General features: G+C 32.8%; 1 protein-coding gene across 3 annotated transcripts in view; it reads right to left on the bottom strand.

The window, feature by feature from the left end:
- Positions 1-2447: 2447 nt before the first annotated feature.
- Positions 2448-16649, bottom strand: part of LOC129246066 (protein quiver) — a 47433-nt gene continuing 33231 nt past the window's right edge. For 2 of the 3 annotated variants that reach the window (XM_054884592.1, XM_054884591.1), the window contains 3 exons: positions 15082-15138; positions 3741-3887; positions 2448-3512 (listed from right to left, as the gene is read on the bottom strand). In XM_054884592.1, the coding sequence (XP_054740567.1) occupies positions 3010-3512; positions 3741-3887; positions 15082-15138 (707 nt within the window). In that variant the 3' untranslated portion in view covers positions 2448-3009. The remainder of the gene's footprint in view (positions 3513-3740; positions 3888-15081; positions 15139-16649) is intronic. The other variant, XM_054884593.1, reaches the window with a different exon arrangement.

Below are 16649 nucleotides of genomic sequence, written 5' to 3' on the forward strand. Positions count from 1 at the left end.
ATTTGTTTAGCCTTTTTCGGTAATTGCATATTTACTTGCAATGGTAATTGTGTGAATTTTTGTATTTTTCATATAAGAAATTTATTTACATGCCTTTTTATAATAAACTAAACTACCTATCCGTGGCGAGAAACGAGCGTAATTATTAAAGTTAACGAATCTGAAAATGTTTGTATAAAAATAAAAAGTTTTGTAAAGCGTACCATTCACACGGCCCGAATTTTCGAGATACAGAGGGAAAATACATATTCCAATATGCCTTAAAATTGTGATTTAGATTTTGTGATTTTGCGGATTTGTTTCATCTGAAACATTGCACTCTCTGTCAAAACGAAGTTACTTCAACTTTCCTGGTCTAAAAGAAAATGTTATGTTAACAGTACGAACCATATTCTAAACATAAACGATTTCCATAGAATATCTTTGCGAACAGTCAGAGCTGTAACTATGTAATCAAGAGAGGGATTATTAGTTAGTTTGTGCGGTAGAATTTTCCTTCGGAAAATTAATTTTTTCATTATTTTGAACAAAAATATTATGGTATATTCAATTACTATGAAGGCGCCCCAAAACTGTGAAACTTACGACACTTCTAGAAGCCAAAGAGGTCAACAAATCGCAAATGTAAACAAAAACAGCTGTTTGTGTTAGATCGCTGTTGAGATTGCTTGATATTTTTGAAATATGACAGAGCTCTAAAAACAAAATGCTTTTAGACTTAGCTGAAAAAATTCATACTACGACTCAATAAACTGCAAAGATTAGTATATCTCTTGATCACAGGACAAGTAAGATTTCTACAACTATGGCGTTAGATTCTCTTTTTCACTTTATTCGTTTTCCTGCACAACTTTATACAGGCAGCGGAAATCATGGAAATGTGACAACCGTGAGTATTTGATAAAAAAATAAACGTTGGGATTCGTTGAAGAGCAAATTTAAATTTTTGGAAATTAAGTGTTGGTTTAATCACAATACGATGCTTTTTAGAAACTTTACCGATGTATCTTGAACTAAATGATGGTTAAGTAGTTGGAATAAGCTACAACTCTTTCTTGATGCACTTCAAGCCGAAGTAAATACTGCCCATGTAAAAGAGAAATGGAGTGGCATGATTGTATGTGTCTGTGGTAGCCGCCAAGTTACTTCAAATGCATTAATTAGCCCGAGTTCTATGTTATTTAAAACTACTTCGGCCACATTTATGTGGGCAAAACGGAGTTACTTCCTTCCGTATGTAAGAACTTGTAAAAGTATCCCGCACTTTATTTGGCTGGTGATCACTCTATATCTTTTGAAGCCTATGCGAGAATGTAGGTTACACTTTCACTTAGAGAGGGCTGAGAGTCATCGAGCATGTCATATGAAGCTATTCTGAGCAGACAGTGCTTTTAACTTTAAAATACCGCAGCTAGATATTAGCTCTCATACAAGAAATTGAATTCAACACATTTTGACTTAAGCCGAATCTAAATTTGTATATTCGAAAAAAAACAAAAAAAAAATATCTCTTTTATGTTGTAAGAAAAGAAACAGATTTTAGGCATACAATTTATATTTGGTATACGAATAATATTTTAGATCGTAGTATACCTTGATTCTTTGACACCCCAATCTTATAATAAATACATTGCTTACCTTTGAGAGATTAAGGCTAATCCAAGAGTATCGAAAAATAACCAACAAAATTGAATAATCCACTTACGCTCATTTTACTCATACAATTAACTTCTAAGTGCAGGAAGGAGTATTACATGCAATCGAAAATCTTATTTTCACATTGAAATTGCATTCAGATATTTTTATATATATAATTAGATAAAATACGAATCCTCTTAACATATATCTGATTTAAATAAAAATGTAACAAACTTGCGGCGCCTGCGCACAAAGCTCAGTGATGCACAACCGCTACTTCCACTACATATACCACTATTGCTGCTGCTTGTTTTTGTAGCCAACGTGCATGCAATTTTTAAAGTTTGTGTTTGATTTTGTATTTTTTTTGTTTGTTTTTTGTTAAAATAGTTTTACTTATCTTTCGGCCGTATGGAGTTTTAGTGTTCGCACTAATCACTTACGCTTTTCATTTAAATATTTTTTAAATTTTACTTATTATTACTACTACAAAAATTAATTAACAATTAATAACTACGTCTTTTTTCTTTTCATTAAACAATACGTAACGATGTGATAAAAACAATAACAAATAAATTCATTCTAGAAATACAAAGCTTAATATATAGAAAATACACAGTAGTTGAAATACAATGCTAATTAATTACTACTACATACTAAAGGAAAATAATCAAAAATGAAAATTTAGAAAATAAAAAAATATAGTTAAAACTAAATTAAAGACAAATTTGTTTAGTTGAAATACAAAATTAAATTAAATAATAAATAACTGTTACTAACTAAAAACTAATAAAAAACATCAGGAAAAATGTTTTATTTTAAATGTTAGTAAAAAATTAATACAAAATTTAGGGAACAAATTTCTAACTAATGCTAATGTAGGTATTTACCAACTATGGAGGGTACTCAAAATGTAAGAAGTTAAAATTTATTGTTTAGCAAAAGTTTTTAGGGCAAAGAGCACAAGTGTGTGTGTGTGTGTGTTGTTTATGTTATACGGGTCAGGGGTAGCTTAGAGCGTATGGGCGACTATGTCAATTGTTTCATTTTGTAATTATTGTAATTGAAGTTACTATAAATATGTATGCATGTCTTTCGTGGACACATGGGAGATGTAATTATGTATGTGTCTGTGTATTGTGGTGGCCGTTTTACACTTTGCTGTTAGAGCATATGCTGCTGGCGGTATGTATTTCTTTTTTTCAAATTTCTAGTGTTTGTGTGTATGTAGGGGGTTGGAGGAGGCTTTCAATCTATATGTGTACGGGAGGTATAAACAAATTGATTGTTGTATCTGTTTTCATTGGACATGCAATGAACGGTTGTACAGGTAGTGGTTGTTTTTGCGTCGGAAGAGTGTACTGTTGATAACTAAATGACAATTGGCAATTTTTGTTTTTGTTCGAATTGTTCGACTTTCTTTTGTTGTTGTTCTTGTTGGTGTTTTTCTTCTTCTTTTATTTTGCGTAGCTTATTATGTTTTTGATGTTGATTTTGCATTTGCAGTAGCATTCGATTGACGATATGTTGTGATTGATTTAATATTTGATTTTGTTTTTGTTTTTGATTTGGGTTTTCTGTTTGTGGATGTAGTTGTGGCTGTTTTTGTTTTTGTTGTCTATGTATTTGCAATTGTCGAACGATAGTTAGCAATTGTATACGATTGAGTAAATAGAGTATGAATGAGAGCGCAGAGATCATGATGTAATGGTATGGTGAACCATTTTGCCATAAATTTTTACTAGAATTGCACATATCTTCCTCACAAAAGCACATATGTCCATTGCCTGAACTTTCCATCATGCACACATGATCGACCATAAATAAATTTATTTGCAATTGCGACGTACACATACGCCGTACAACTTCGTAGGCTGCAAATAGGCGATTGAGAAGAAAAATCAAAGTGAATTTGAAAAATTAGTTAATAATAAATATTTATATGTATAGGTAAATGAAATTTGTAAAAATTGCTTACGGCTACATTTATAAAATGCAAGCATTTTCAGTTCATATGGCTCTTTTCAGTGATTACCCATCGATAAATTACGGTTTTTATTTTATTGTATTTAAAAACAAATTTTTTGCTTTTGTGGACTTACGTGATTTAGAATGCCGCACCATTTTCACACAACAGCCATTGCAGGTCATTAGCGGTGGTTGATCGCGCGGCAGCGCCGTATAGTTGAAGGGATCCTTACACCGTGCGTCCGTCCACGAATCACATTCATAACAGTAGATGGAGCGCGCTGTGCGTGATTGTATGATCGCGCGTAGAATGTTAGTTGAAAGTTGTAAGAAACAAAATTAGTTAATGTATGTGCAACTAAAAATTTGTATTTTTTTCTATCTCTTTTTTTTCTTTTTATTTTACAATTTTATTGATATTACATATAGCATTTTATTTTCAAACTCTGTGCTGAACTTTAAACTATTTATGCGATGCAGCATCAACTACGAAATAAAATTTACAATATATACATATTTACATACTACTACACGTTTACATACTACATTACAAAGGTGCATAAATTTAAAGCAGGACAGGTAAAATATATTTGGGGACAAAACAACTTAAGTCAACTTAGCGCTTCCGTCAACTTGAGTTTCAGTGTCACATTTTAAACTATGTACATATTGATCATTCACAGATAGATAGATAGTTTTAGAGCGCATTGAGCGCATAGTGAGAGGATAGTGAAAATATAAAATTGTTCTATGAAAGAAAAGTTAGCTGAAGTCAAATAAGAGTAATTAAAAATTATTACTCTATAAAAAAACGTTTGCTTGCTCAGCTGGCTTTCTTTTTCATTTGTTCAGTTAAGGGTATGCATAATACAAGGGTGTAGTTAAGAAATGTTTAAGGGGGGGTTGGTCTGCTCGAACTGAACCTTCAAACAAGCTTTTTCTTTTTTTCTTAACTAGAAAAATTATTTCACACACAAACTGGAAAGCAAAAGAAATTGGCCGGACAACGCACAGTGTAACGCTAAGAACTGTTTATATAATATTATTAAACACCAGTTGGTTCCAGTTATAATTTCTTTTGAAATAACACAATATTAGGGGCGCAACTAAGTTCTCGCTGTTTGTCAATAGATGCCGCTGTCCATTCATGATGTGTGCTAGTCGATTCTAACATAACCTAAACGTCATAAACCAAGCTTAGACATATGGTAAACAAACTGCTTCGACACATTAGTGAGTTTGTTTTGGTATCATATACTTTTGATTTTGTGAAAATGTCTGATTTTGTGACCGTCATTTGCGGGAAGTGTTGATTTTCCTCTTTCATTCGAAAAAATGACGGCTGAAGCGCACCCAGAGCTACAAAAAGTATATGGAAATGCTGCTTTAAGGCATGGACGCCAAGTACAAAGAGATTTTATTAAGTGAAACAACGTGCCGATATTGGCTCCGTCGCTTCAAAGACGGTGGTTTTAATGTTGACAACCGTCAACGTGAAGGAAGGCCAAAAACCTTCGAAGACGCTGAATTGGAGGCATTGCTCAGTGAGGATCCGTGTCAAATGCAAGAAGAGCTTGCTTCAGTATTAAGAGTTACCCGCCCATCCATTTCCAAGCGATTTCATGCTTTGGGAATGATTCGGAAACAGGGGACTTGGGACGTCGTTGTTTCGCCTGTGAACAACTGCTCCAGCGGCAAAAAAGAAAGGGTTGTCTTCATCGCATCGTGACGGGTGATGAAAAATGGATTCATGGGGGATGCCCGGTCATGCTTTTATGTCGTCGTCTCAGCCGAATATTCACGTTGCGAAGGTTATGCTATGTATTTGGTGGGACCAAGTTGGTATTATTTATTATGAACTGTCAAAATCAAGCGAAACCATCACTGGGGATCGGTATCGACTACCATTGATGCGATTGAGCCGAGCACTGTGCGATAAGTGGCCGCAATACGCGGAGAGGCATGATAAAGTGATTCTACAGCATGACAACGCTCGGTCTCACGTTGCCAAACCCGTTAAAACCTACCTGGAAACAGAAACACCCGCCATATTATCCAGATATTGCGCTGTCCGATTATCACCTGTTCCGATCGATGTGACATGGTCTAGCTGACGCGCAGTTCCATTCATATGAAGATATCAAAAAATGGCTTGATCCGTGGATAACCTCAAAAGATGAATAGTTTTACTGCGACGGTATACGAGATCTACCAGAAAGATGGGCAATACTTTCAATGATTCACTTGTAACCTTTTTTTCAGAATATCATCAAAAAAACAGCGAGAACTTAGTTGCGCACCTATATATTGGAAGACTATTTTCACAATGTTTTTTCTAACTCAGTTCGAAAGTTTGCTTTAAATATTTTTTCTTATTTGAAAAATATCTTATTTTAAAACAATGTTTCTAATAGCTGATTAAAGCTTAAAAAAAAAAAATCCGCGTGGCCAGATTGAATAAGTTCTATAATTTTCCGAAACTTGTTTGTGTACAAAATACGTTTCCAAAAAGGACAATGTAAAATACTACTTTAAAGCTAATATAATTTTTTTCAAGACCTCAAATTCGAAACTTTATTTTTGGTTTAGTCGGAGTATCGGTTGATTTGAATACAAATCTTACCTATATTTCAAAATAAAATTGAACGCATTTTTGGCCGCTTCGTTACACTGTGCTACGCAGGCAAAACAAAGAAGGCTATGACTGTTCTAAACCCCAATTTATTTTCGTCTTTCGATCTTAATTAAATACGTACTAAGCAAGCTAACGAACAAAGTAATTGTAATTTGTTGAAGTTTTGCCGTAATATTCGCTCCATCAGGCGGGTCGCTTGCGCCATGGTCGACTAAACTTAACCACTACTGAATGTTTGTTTGTCAGGGAACCAACGCATAAAGTACTGAAAATCTCACAGCCAAAAGCGCTTCAGTTCAAAGTGACCCAAATCTGTTGATTCGCCACTGTTCACGGGAATCGGCAATCGCTCAGTCCATATTATGGCGAATTTTGAGCAAAAATATTTTTCTACACCCGTGCAAGGTTAAATCATTTCAAGAACTCGTGGCGTCCACAATAGTGACCGTATGGTCTAGATTTCAAGCTGGTGGTGAGAGCGGGCTTAATCGATGCAAATATATCACCGTCAATAAAGTTCATATCAAGTAATTTGATAAGACTTGTATGCGCAAAATTGGATGTACTCGACAACGGTGGTTTGTGGTTCAAGCAGATTGGTGCCACATGCCACACAGTTGGTCAAACAATTAATATATCGAAGCGGAATTTGGTAATCGTTTAATCTCGAGAAATGGGTCGGCCGAATGGAGATGACAAATTCTACACTTATATTTAACAACTAAAATGGAACAAATTTTAGCCAAACATCTGAACTATTCTGTGCTTTATTTAACTACAAATTTGTTGTGTCCCTATTGAAACACCTTTTAATAGCATTGGTTTGCTTACGTGAGTGTAGAGAAAAGATAATTCTAACGGTTGTAATCCAAAATTAAATGCAAATGATTGGTTATCCCATTACCATTTGCAGCAGTGTGAGAGAAATTCACTGCTCACTTATAAATGTCCATGTGGCACGTAAGCATCTCAGTCTGGCCTAACTCTATTCTTAAAGGTTTATTTATAAACGCATTTATGGTATTGAATACTGACTGTGACTTAATAATTATTTCGCGTTTTGTTTCATTTACCTAATCTTTTATATTTTCATGCATCCTTTTTTTTCTCAAATCATATCATAAAGTGCTATGAACTTAAAAAAATTGCTTACCCAGCTAAATAATATAATTGTAAGCTTAAAGTTAAAAAATTATTGTGTTTAAGAAATTGGAGGAGCATTCTTAATGAAAAAATTATAAAACCCAAAATGCGAGCAACCAGATTTAAGCAAAAACTAAAAAACAAAAATTAAAAAAAAAACAAAAAAAAATTCGAAAAGTCAATAAAAATGTTTGAGATTTATTGAATGCTAAAAGTGTTCAGCAAAAAAAAAACAATTAAAAATACGATACATGTTTTTCAAATTTAAGTAAATCTGCTGTGCAAGCTCTGTTTTAAGTACCAAGCTAAGCATTTCCAAAACAAATCAGTCAAAATTATATTACATCCACTTGCAAGGGCTATTTACATATTAATTTTTTATACTGGCATTATGGTGATTGCAGCAAATTAATATGGCAACACAACAACGAAATGTACTATGAATTTGCCATCATAACTTGCATATGCAACACCAACAGGCCATTTGCAATTATGAAATATTAGCCATTTTTTCATAGAAATATATTTGAAGCATGGAAATTAGTTTTTATATACATATATACAAATATACATATATACTATGAACTATAAATACTTATAATAGTTTATATAATTTTCCTTATTTCTCATTAATATGCATTGGTTTTTATTAAAGTATTATTTCCATTTTATTTGTTCAACCTCAATTAACGGGAATAATGACTGGTTAAATGACGATGAAATTTCATGAATTAGGTTAACAAACAGAGCAAAAATATAAACTGGTATTCAGATTTGGGGTACTTTTCTTCGATAATTTTGCTCGCCTCAAAAATCTAGCGCAAGCAGCTCGACGGTAATTCTAATACCACTGCAAAAGTATGAATGTGGAAAAGAAAGATTATCCCGAATAAGTAATCTGATATGCAACAAAAATGATAGAAAATAAGATTATGCAAGTTGAAGTGGAAAAATGGATGTAACTCTGCCATGACGTCATTTCAGATGAGGGTTTTGAAAACCAAAATGAAGAGTTAGGCTGGGTTAACGTAAAAGAGGAAGGTAATACAATAGAGAATAGCAAGAAAATGGTTGTTAGTAAACAAAAAAGCTTAAGAAAATCTCTACAATTACGTTAGCTTAACAGGTGACTTTTTCAAATGCACTGAGAGCAGAGTAGCCGTGCCGGGATATACGCAAACTTCTGTATTTTCTCAACTGGTTACTTTGCAGAGTTCGACAATATTGCACACTGTGAATATATTATACATACAATGTGAGTGTCAAGAGGTGGGACATTAGTCCAGTCAAAAGAGACAAAAAAAATAGCCAACTAAGTAATTTTAGGAGTATGCGAGTTTATGGTTTTATTATGTAAAACCCATCACTGTGAACTTAAATTTGAGTTTTCGGGGTCGGGGGTTGTGTCCCGCGGCCGCCATCTTGGAAATACACACACCCCTACATTATCTAACCCACGGGTACCGAGTCAGACACAGCCCTAACCCCTAGAAACCACCCCTACCATACCGCAAGCAAGTGTAGGGGTGTGGTGAGTCAGCACACTTATGGTATGAGACAAAATTTTAAGAATATATTAAACTCAATTCAAGAAAATTAGTAATCGACTATATCATGTCCATGTTATCTTAATCGATTTTCAGGTGTAGGAAAATTTAGAAACATGAAAATTTCAAAATGCGATATCTCAGCGAAAATAAATGATATTTGAGCAAACTCAACGCCATTTGAAAAAAGAAGGCTTGTGTTTAAAGATGCCATCCTTTAATTTTGGTGAGAGAAAACATCTGCAAGGCTACATAACCTCAAATATGGCAAAAACGGTGTTTTTTGCACTTTTAGGTTAGGATATCACGAAAACCAGAGCTGATAGAGCAATTCTAAGGCCAGATTTGGATTCAGCGCATCATAAACCTTCGGAAATATATAGTCTGGTTTCTGGGTCTGAATGTTGGTTAAATTTTGTCGGCCTGTGTAATCATGTACGCGCTTCGCTAATGTAATGGTTGCTCCGCTTAGCAGCTCAAAGTCATAAGACTAAATAAAGATAGCGAAAAACACTTAAGGACAAAACAGTTCACAAAAGAATGCTCTATAAAAAAGCTCTGATGTATATTTTCCATAAAATCAATAAAAAAAAAGTTATTACGCTTGAAAAAAATGCATCCCTTAATTTTTCGCGTAATTTTGTTTATAACTTTTTTAAGATTAATTGTATATTAATATAATATACAATAAAAAGTTTTGAATGAAAGTTGTAGATAATATTATTATCTACAAAAAAGTATTTTACAAAATTTTCGTAACTTTCGAAATTCACGAGATAATCGCAAAAACCAGTTGCACCCTTATTTCCAAGATGGCGGCCGCGGGACACAACCCCCGACCCCGAAAACTCAAACTTAAGTTCACAGTGATGGGCTTACATAATAAAACCATAAACTCGCATACTCCTAAAATTACTAAGTTAAATCTTCTTTTGACTGGACTACATATAGTATGTGGCTTCTGTATGCAATCAAAGTAGCACCACTGTTATGCCTTGCAGCCGTATACGGAAATGAGATGATCTACAAATTGTACATTGCTATTCTTGCTAAGTTAATGAGAAATCGTTTTGACTGCGGTGAATGAATTTTATCTCTTCTCCATCTTGACAGCTATTGCTGAAACAACTTGTAGGCCAACATCATCGTTGTACAGTGTTTAATGTAAAGGGTTTTCCAAACAGAGGTGCTATTTTGATATTCAAAGAAAAATGCTATTTTTTAATATACATGATCCGATGTTTATTTCATTATAAAGGGGAAGGTTTGCCGTTAATAGTGGAAAATAAAATCAGGCAAATGACCACCACGACCACGCTTACAGGACAATATCCTTTTCATGAAATTTTCCATAACCGAATTGCAAAGTGGCTGTCCTATGTTCTCGATAGCCTCACGAATTCCATCTTTGAGGTCTTGAATCGACCCTGGGCTGTTGGCGTAGATCTTCTCTTTCACGTGGCTCCAAAGAAAAAAGTCACAAGGTGTTAAATCACGAGGTCTCAGTGGCCAATTGTGATCACCTCGTCGGGAGATAACACGGCCGGAGACTTTTCCCGTAAAAGATCAATGGTTTCGTTGCTTGTGTGGCACGTAGCGCCGCCTTGTTGAAAATAAACGTTATACAGATCAATACCATCCAATTCCGGACATAAAAAATCGTTAATCATCTCTCGATAGCACAATCCATTTACCAATAACACCTGTTATTGGAAAACCCTTTAGAATAAGCAAGGCGAGAAAACTCAGATTTCTTGCAACGTGTAATTAACGTAAATGACAACTTCTCATTTAAAAACAAAATTGTTCCTAATATTCAATCGCAAAGACTGCATTTCTATTTTAACTTTTTTCTGGCTCACTACTTCAATGCTGATAAATTTTTTTAATTTCAAAAGTGTTGCCTCTAGGTCGTCAGTAGGTAAAGAATCAATTATTTGCTCTTCAATTCGAATTGAATGCTCAACAGGCTTGAATGATTTTATCGCAAGCGAAACATTTTTTAGCTGTATGGGATCTTTCAAAAGGTATGCTTGAAATTCATTTGATTTGTCAAAATGTATGTGAATTGCTCAGCAGTGAGGAACAAATTTCTACGGAAGATTATAGCGCTAAACAACGAGCGAAACACCAAATTTTATTCAGTGCAGCTTTCGAGAAATATACCACCCGTTATGTGATTTTTATTTTCCTTCCAGTCGTCCTACTTATTTTCTGAGAAATGGATGCGAGATGGCGCAATTTAACGCTTTTAGACATTTTCACATAGGGGGTTTTTTAACTATGCAGGTCTATGCCAATAAATTTCAAATAATTAACGCTTTGAAAGGATATTCAGCCAGATGCGAGAAACCCATAGAAAATCGGTGGGTTATTGCGAAGTATTGTAATTTGAAAAAATCTCTCTTTCTTTCCGTAAGCTCTTCGTTTGGCAATGGTTATATTCGTATATGATCGTATTCGAGTCTGAGCACACATTTGAAAAATCTTCTTAATTACAGAATGTCAGAATATTTGGGAATATTGAGAGAAACTTTTTAAAGACAGCTCCATTAGAGCTCGTTAAGTCTTCGAAATGAGAGTTAACTCTTCATGAGAGTTAATTCAAAGAGCTGATTCTGGTTTTCATTTGGCGATTGCTGGCAATAGTTGACTACCATAGTTTTTCCATGAAAACTTCATTATTTGTTTCGGGTTGCTTAAATATCCTTAAAACTTCTTCTATATGGTATACATGAACAGGTGTAAAATCGGACATTTGTGACAGAAGTGTATCAAGCATCTGAAAACCTAACTTGGCTGCTATTTAATTTTTCTAATCCGATTCTAATTGACTGAAATTTTCTTAAAAACATCATAGTATCACAATGTTTTGAGTATTTCATATATTCACATATATTAATTACACATTAGGAATCTATGTAGCTCAAATTTGAATAGCAACAAGAAATAGAACGTGAATTTCAAAACTAAATTTCTATGATTAGAATTACATATATTGGTTTCAAAAGCAGTTAACTTTGAAATTAAAAACTGAATATTATAAAATGTAAGAAAAACAACAAGCTGGAGGACTTCTAAAACTTTGAATGGCATAAAAACATATCATATATCGCTTATTTGCTGCAAGAATGCCATAATCAAAAAAATCAAAATGTCGAAAAACGATTTAGAAAAGCTTGAGCAGAAAAGAGAATTTACTATAGCAGCAAATTAGCGATATATATGTATATATGAGAGTACGATGATAGATATGAGGATGATGGATAATATATTATACATATATCATCTATATGAGAGTACTTTAATTAATTTTTTTTGTCCAACAAAAATTAGTGTAAATAAATAAACAAATGGGGGCTGTAAAGAAGCAAGACCCTTCTTTATGGTTAGTTGTTTTGCGTAAAAAAATAACTTAAGAAATTAACTTAAATGTGGTAATATTTAATTTTGTAGAGAAAAGTGGACGACGCTATTGGTATGCTATTTTTCTATACGATTCAATGAACAACAGGCATATGTAGATGATACTTTTTAGATTTGCAAAAGCATTAGGGTAAAAGATATTTTATATACGTTCGTTTTGCTTTGAAATTTTTCAATTAAAAAAATATATAACAAATTTTAATAAAAAGCATTTAATTTTATTAAAAAACAAATCCCGCTTGAGATCCCATTGCATATATTTTACTTAAATTGAAATCCAAAACTCCTGAATTGGACATTTTTATATTTTATAAAAATAAATTTAACTCAATTAATCAAATTATATTCCAACTACTCGTCTACACGTCTATCAATTCTAAGGAATGTATATAGAAGTGGAACTAATTTTAATTCATCATTATCGCTCCCCATTCCAAATCTTACCTAAGTTTATGACCCTTATAACTCTTTTTTTAGTTAACTAAAAAGTAAAACCATTTTGTTTTTTAATATAAAAAACTTAAATTTAAAACTAAAACTAAAAGGACTAACAAAAATTTGTATGTTAATATTCATCAAGAGATTGGTCATCTATGCAAGCTTTTTGGGTTTACTTTTTTCGTTTCTTAACAGAATAAGTGAAGAACAAAAACATGGAAAAACAACAATTGTAAGGACTTTTAACAAAACAATGCTATTTGACTTAACACATTTTACTTGTGTAGCATTAAATTTCAGGGTAATAATGACGTCTTTAAATGACTAATCATGGACTGAAGTAGTCATCGAAACTATGTTAATAAAATTTGCATTAAAATATAAAATTTTTGTATAAAAGGTCAAGCTTTATTGGACTAGTAGTAAAACGTGCTAAAGTCAAATAAGTTATTTTGTCAAAAGTGAAAATAATTTTTTCTTTACTTTTATGAGGCAGACATTATATTGTAACTTATGCTCAATTATGTACGCTATTATTTACCAACATTGTCTGATATACTTTAAAACCTTCTAAAAGGAGTTTTCGGTTTGGGATTTAATTTCAGTGAAAACTAATTTTATTACAGGGAGTCAACCGAGCTGCAATTTGGTTTACGTGGGTTTGATAAATTTCGATTTCAATTACCACATTGGTCAAGGCTTCCCAAGAATGCATGTATGTACAAGTTTTGAAATTAAAATACCCTTAGAATGGTTGAATCTATTATAGTTCTTGATACTGACAATTCAAGTTGTAGTTAGGCGCTGAGCTAAAAGAATGAACAGCACACATAATATAAAATAATTTCTAAGTTTATCCAGAAGTAATCGGAGGAACTCAAGTATGAACATATATGAGCGTTGCTATTTACATATATTTCTGGCCATGGGTACTTATACTGTTGTCAGGCGCCATCTGCAGTTTCCATTGGAAAATTTGACTAATTTTACCATAAACGTTTTAAGAACGTTTTTATGTGTGAGCCATAGTAGTATTATTTATAATGGTTTTAAAAATTCAGTCAACGGCGACCGCCGTAGCCGAATGGGTAGGTGCGTGACTACCATTCGCAAATCAGAGAGATCATAGGATCATAGATCAAATCTCGGTGAAACACCAAAATAAAAAAATAGTATTTTCTAGTAGCGTTCGCCCCTCGGCTGGCAATGGCAAACCTCCGAGTGTATTTCTGCCATGAAAAAGCTTGTCATAAAAATATCTGCCGTTCGGAGTCGGCTTGAAACTGTAGATACGAAAATTGGTTCAAACGAAAGGAAAAGTGTAAAGAATATGTATTTTGAAAAACCTTAAACCGCTTTCAAGCATCAATGTTCATTTTTCCATTATAAAGCCAGAAATATAAAAGGCAACCCTCGTACTTTTCGCTCAGAGAAGTTGTACCTTTCTTCGAAGAGACGTTGCTTCTCACCTTATTATCGGCCCACAATTTTCGTGAAATACCATTACATTCAGATTAGGTTAAGAGGGTTTAATCAGGTAGAAACTAACTGAAAACCAATAGATAAATGAGCAACAACGCTCTAATAAATTTAATATAATGAACTACGAAAATATGTGTAAGAGTGCCCGTAAGGGGTTACATCCACCCTTCATGAGTGTAAATGAAGTAATTCCAATAATGACCTATTCTAAGTAGAGCTCCCCGACAAATATGAATACCATGAATACAGCTCACTACTTTAGGTAAGACAGGTAAAAACCCGTTAAAAAATAAACATTACAGTTCTCTTAATTCGCTCTGTAATAAATATTTAGTTGTAACATCACCAGAACTTTTTGAAAATTATTTTATGAATTGATAATTTTTAAAAATATTTACATGTATACCTAAGCCATTTGGAAATAGAAATAATAAAACAAAATTGTATATAAGCGGTTAATGGAATATATGCTTAGGCAATGAATGAATGTATGCGTTTTTATATAAAAATTATTAAAATCCCGAATTTAAAATATTTAAAAATATTTTCATTTATAATCTAACATGAAAAGCTTAAAACATTTATCATTTCTAGCGTTTAAAATTATAATGATTTTTTTTTATATTATATATAATATATACGTATTTCGCATCAAAGTGAATTAGGAAAAAAAAAATTAATTTAGTTATTTTTGGAGTTGTTGCGTAAAGAAAAAGAGCGGTAATTTTTTAAGAAAATATATACCATACATTGTTTTTTGGCAAATGGAAAAAAGTGACATTTGTTTTAGGCATGAATTCATACTTTGACATTCAGCTGACACTTGTGGAATCCAAATGAAAATGAGAACTCCAAATGCCGCTGTAAAGAATAAAGAAGAAGAAAGACAAATATTTTTTTTTTGTTTTTGTTTTGTGTTTCATTTAGTGGAAAGAAGAGAAAATCAATGTTAGTTAGATATTGTAGTTAAATTGACTTAAGATTTGTTGCTTTGATTAAATATGTAAAGAGGCACAAGGTTTTTTTATTTCTTTTTGTAATTTTATAACATTTATATACCATTTGTGATGAATAGTTACTTGGTATTACTCCATTATTTTGTAAGAGGAACAAATTATTATAATTTCAAAGAGGAGCATAGCATCACAAAAATCCCAGCCAGAGATTAAACGGAGTTCAAAAAATCGTTATTATTTTAATACAAAACTCAAGCCTTTGGAGTTTTCTAACAAAAAATAAATAAATTGTATAAAAAGTAGACAGATTAGGAAGAGGTTTTAGAGAATGGAAAGATGTTTAATTTAGCTGTTTTTGAAGTCCTTTGCCAAAATATGTTTTTTTTTATACATCAGAATTATGCTGAATAAATAAATATCTTGGCATACTGACGGCCGAAAAATCACACCACTGGCCATTACTTGCTGCTTGAAAAAATTTCTCTGCTTTAATATAAGCTCAAAAACGCGTGTACTATTTGTACACTATGAAATACTCACTTATATGAAAATCAATCGGCCTAGAAGCCATTACTAGTAAGAAAAAACAGCGTGCAGCTCGCGCAAAACTAAACTTATTTTCCCAAAATGTCATTTCTGTATTGCCTTTCATATCTGTACTTATGCTTGTCTAAAACCCTAAAGCCAATCCAGAAGAAGGAAAATTTTGGACAAATAATGTTTTTGTTTGCTATAAAAAAGGAAATTTCAAATTGTATCATTTTATTAAAATAAATGGTGTGATTTTATTACCGCCATTGTAGGTCTCAAAGGTCTCAACCAAAATGATAATACCTGTTAGAAGATGCGACTATGTTGTGCAATTAAATTTACCACGAATAAAAAGTCTCTACATAGTAGCGTTAAAAAGTAAGAATAAAAGAGTTCGGAGAGAAAATAGACGACTTAAAGTAGCGAGAACCCGAGTTGAAGCACTTAATTAATATACTATTTCATATGGTTTTTACACAAAGTTTCGGGGACGAGAGTATGTGTATGGGACGTAAGACATATGTGGTAGTGTTAAACTGGTACGTATACATGTTATGTGCACATACGAGTAACTTCTTGTGAGTACACTCGTGCTTAGTATTTTGTTGTTAGAGCACAAAAGCCTGTCGGCTACATTTATGTATTTGTTTGTAGTGATGAGAGTTTGTTAAACTTTACTATAATAACGAATTACATGAATTTGCAAACATTTACAAGACGTACGCAACGCAATCAACGAGTCAATACGAGTATTAACGAATCAAAGATCAACGACTTAACGAGCGAACGAATTAACGAATTAACCAATGAGGAGCATTTCGCTTACTTTTTAATAGAGTTTTTATTGTTGTTTTAGTAAGAAACTAAGAAAAAACGCAACGAAAA

The sequence above is a fragment of the Anastrepha obliqua genome, chromosome 4 (genome assembly GCF_027943255.1).
Source record: "Anastrepha obliqua isolate idAnaObli1 chromosome 4, idAnaObli1_1.0, whole genome shotgun sequence".
Lineage (NCBI taxonomy): Eukaryota > Metazoa > Arthropoda > Insecta > Diptera > Tephritidae > Anastrepha > Anastrepha obliqua.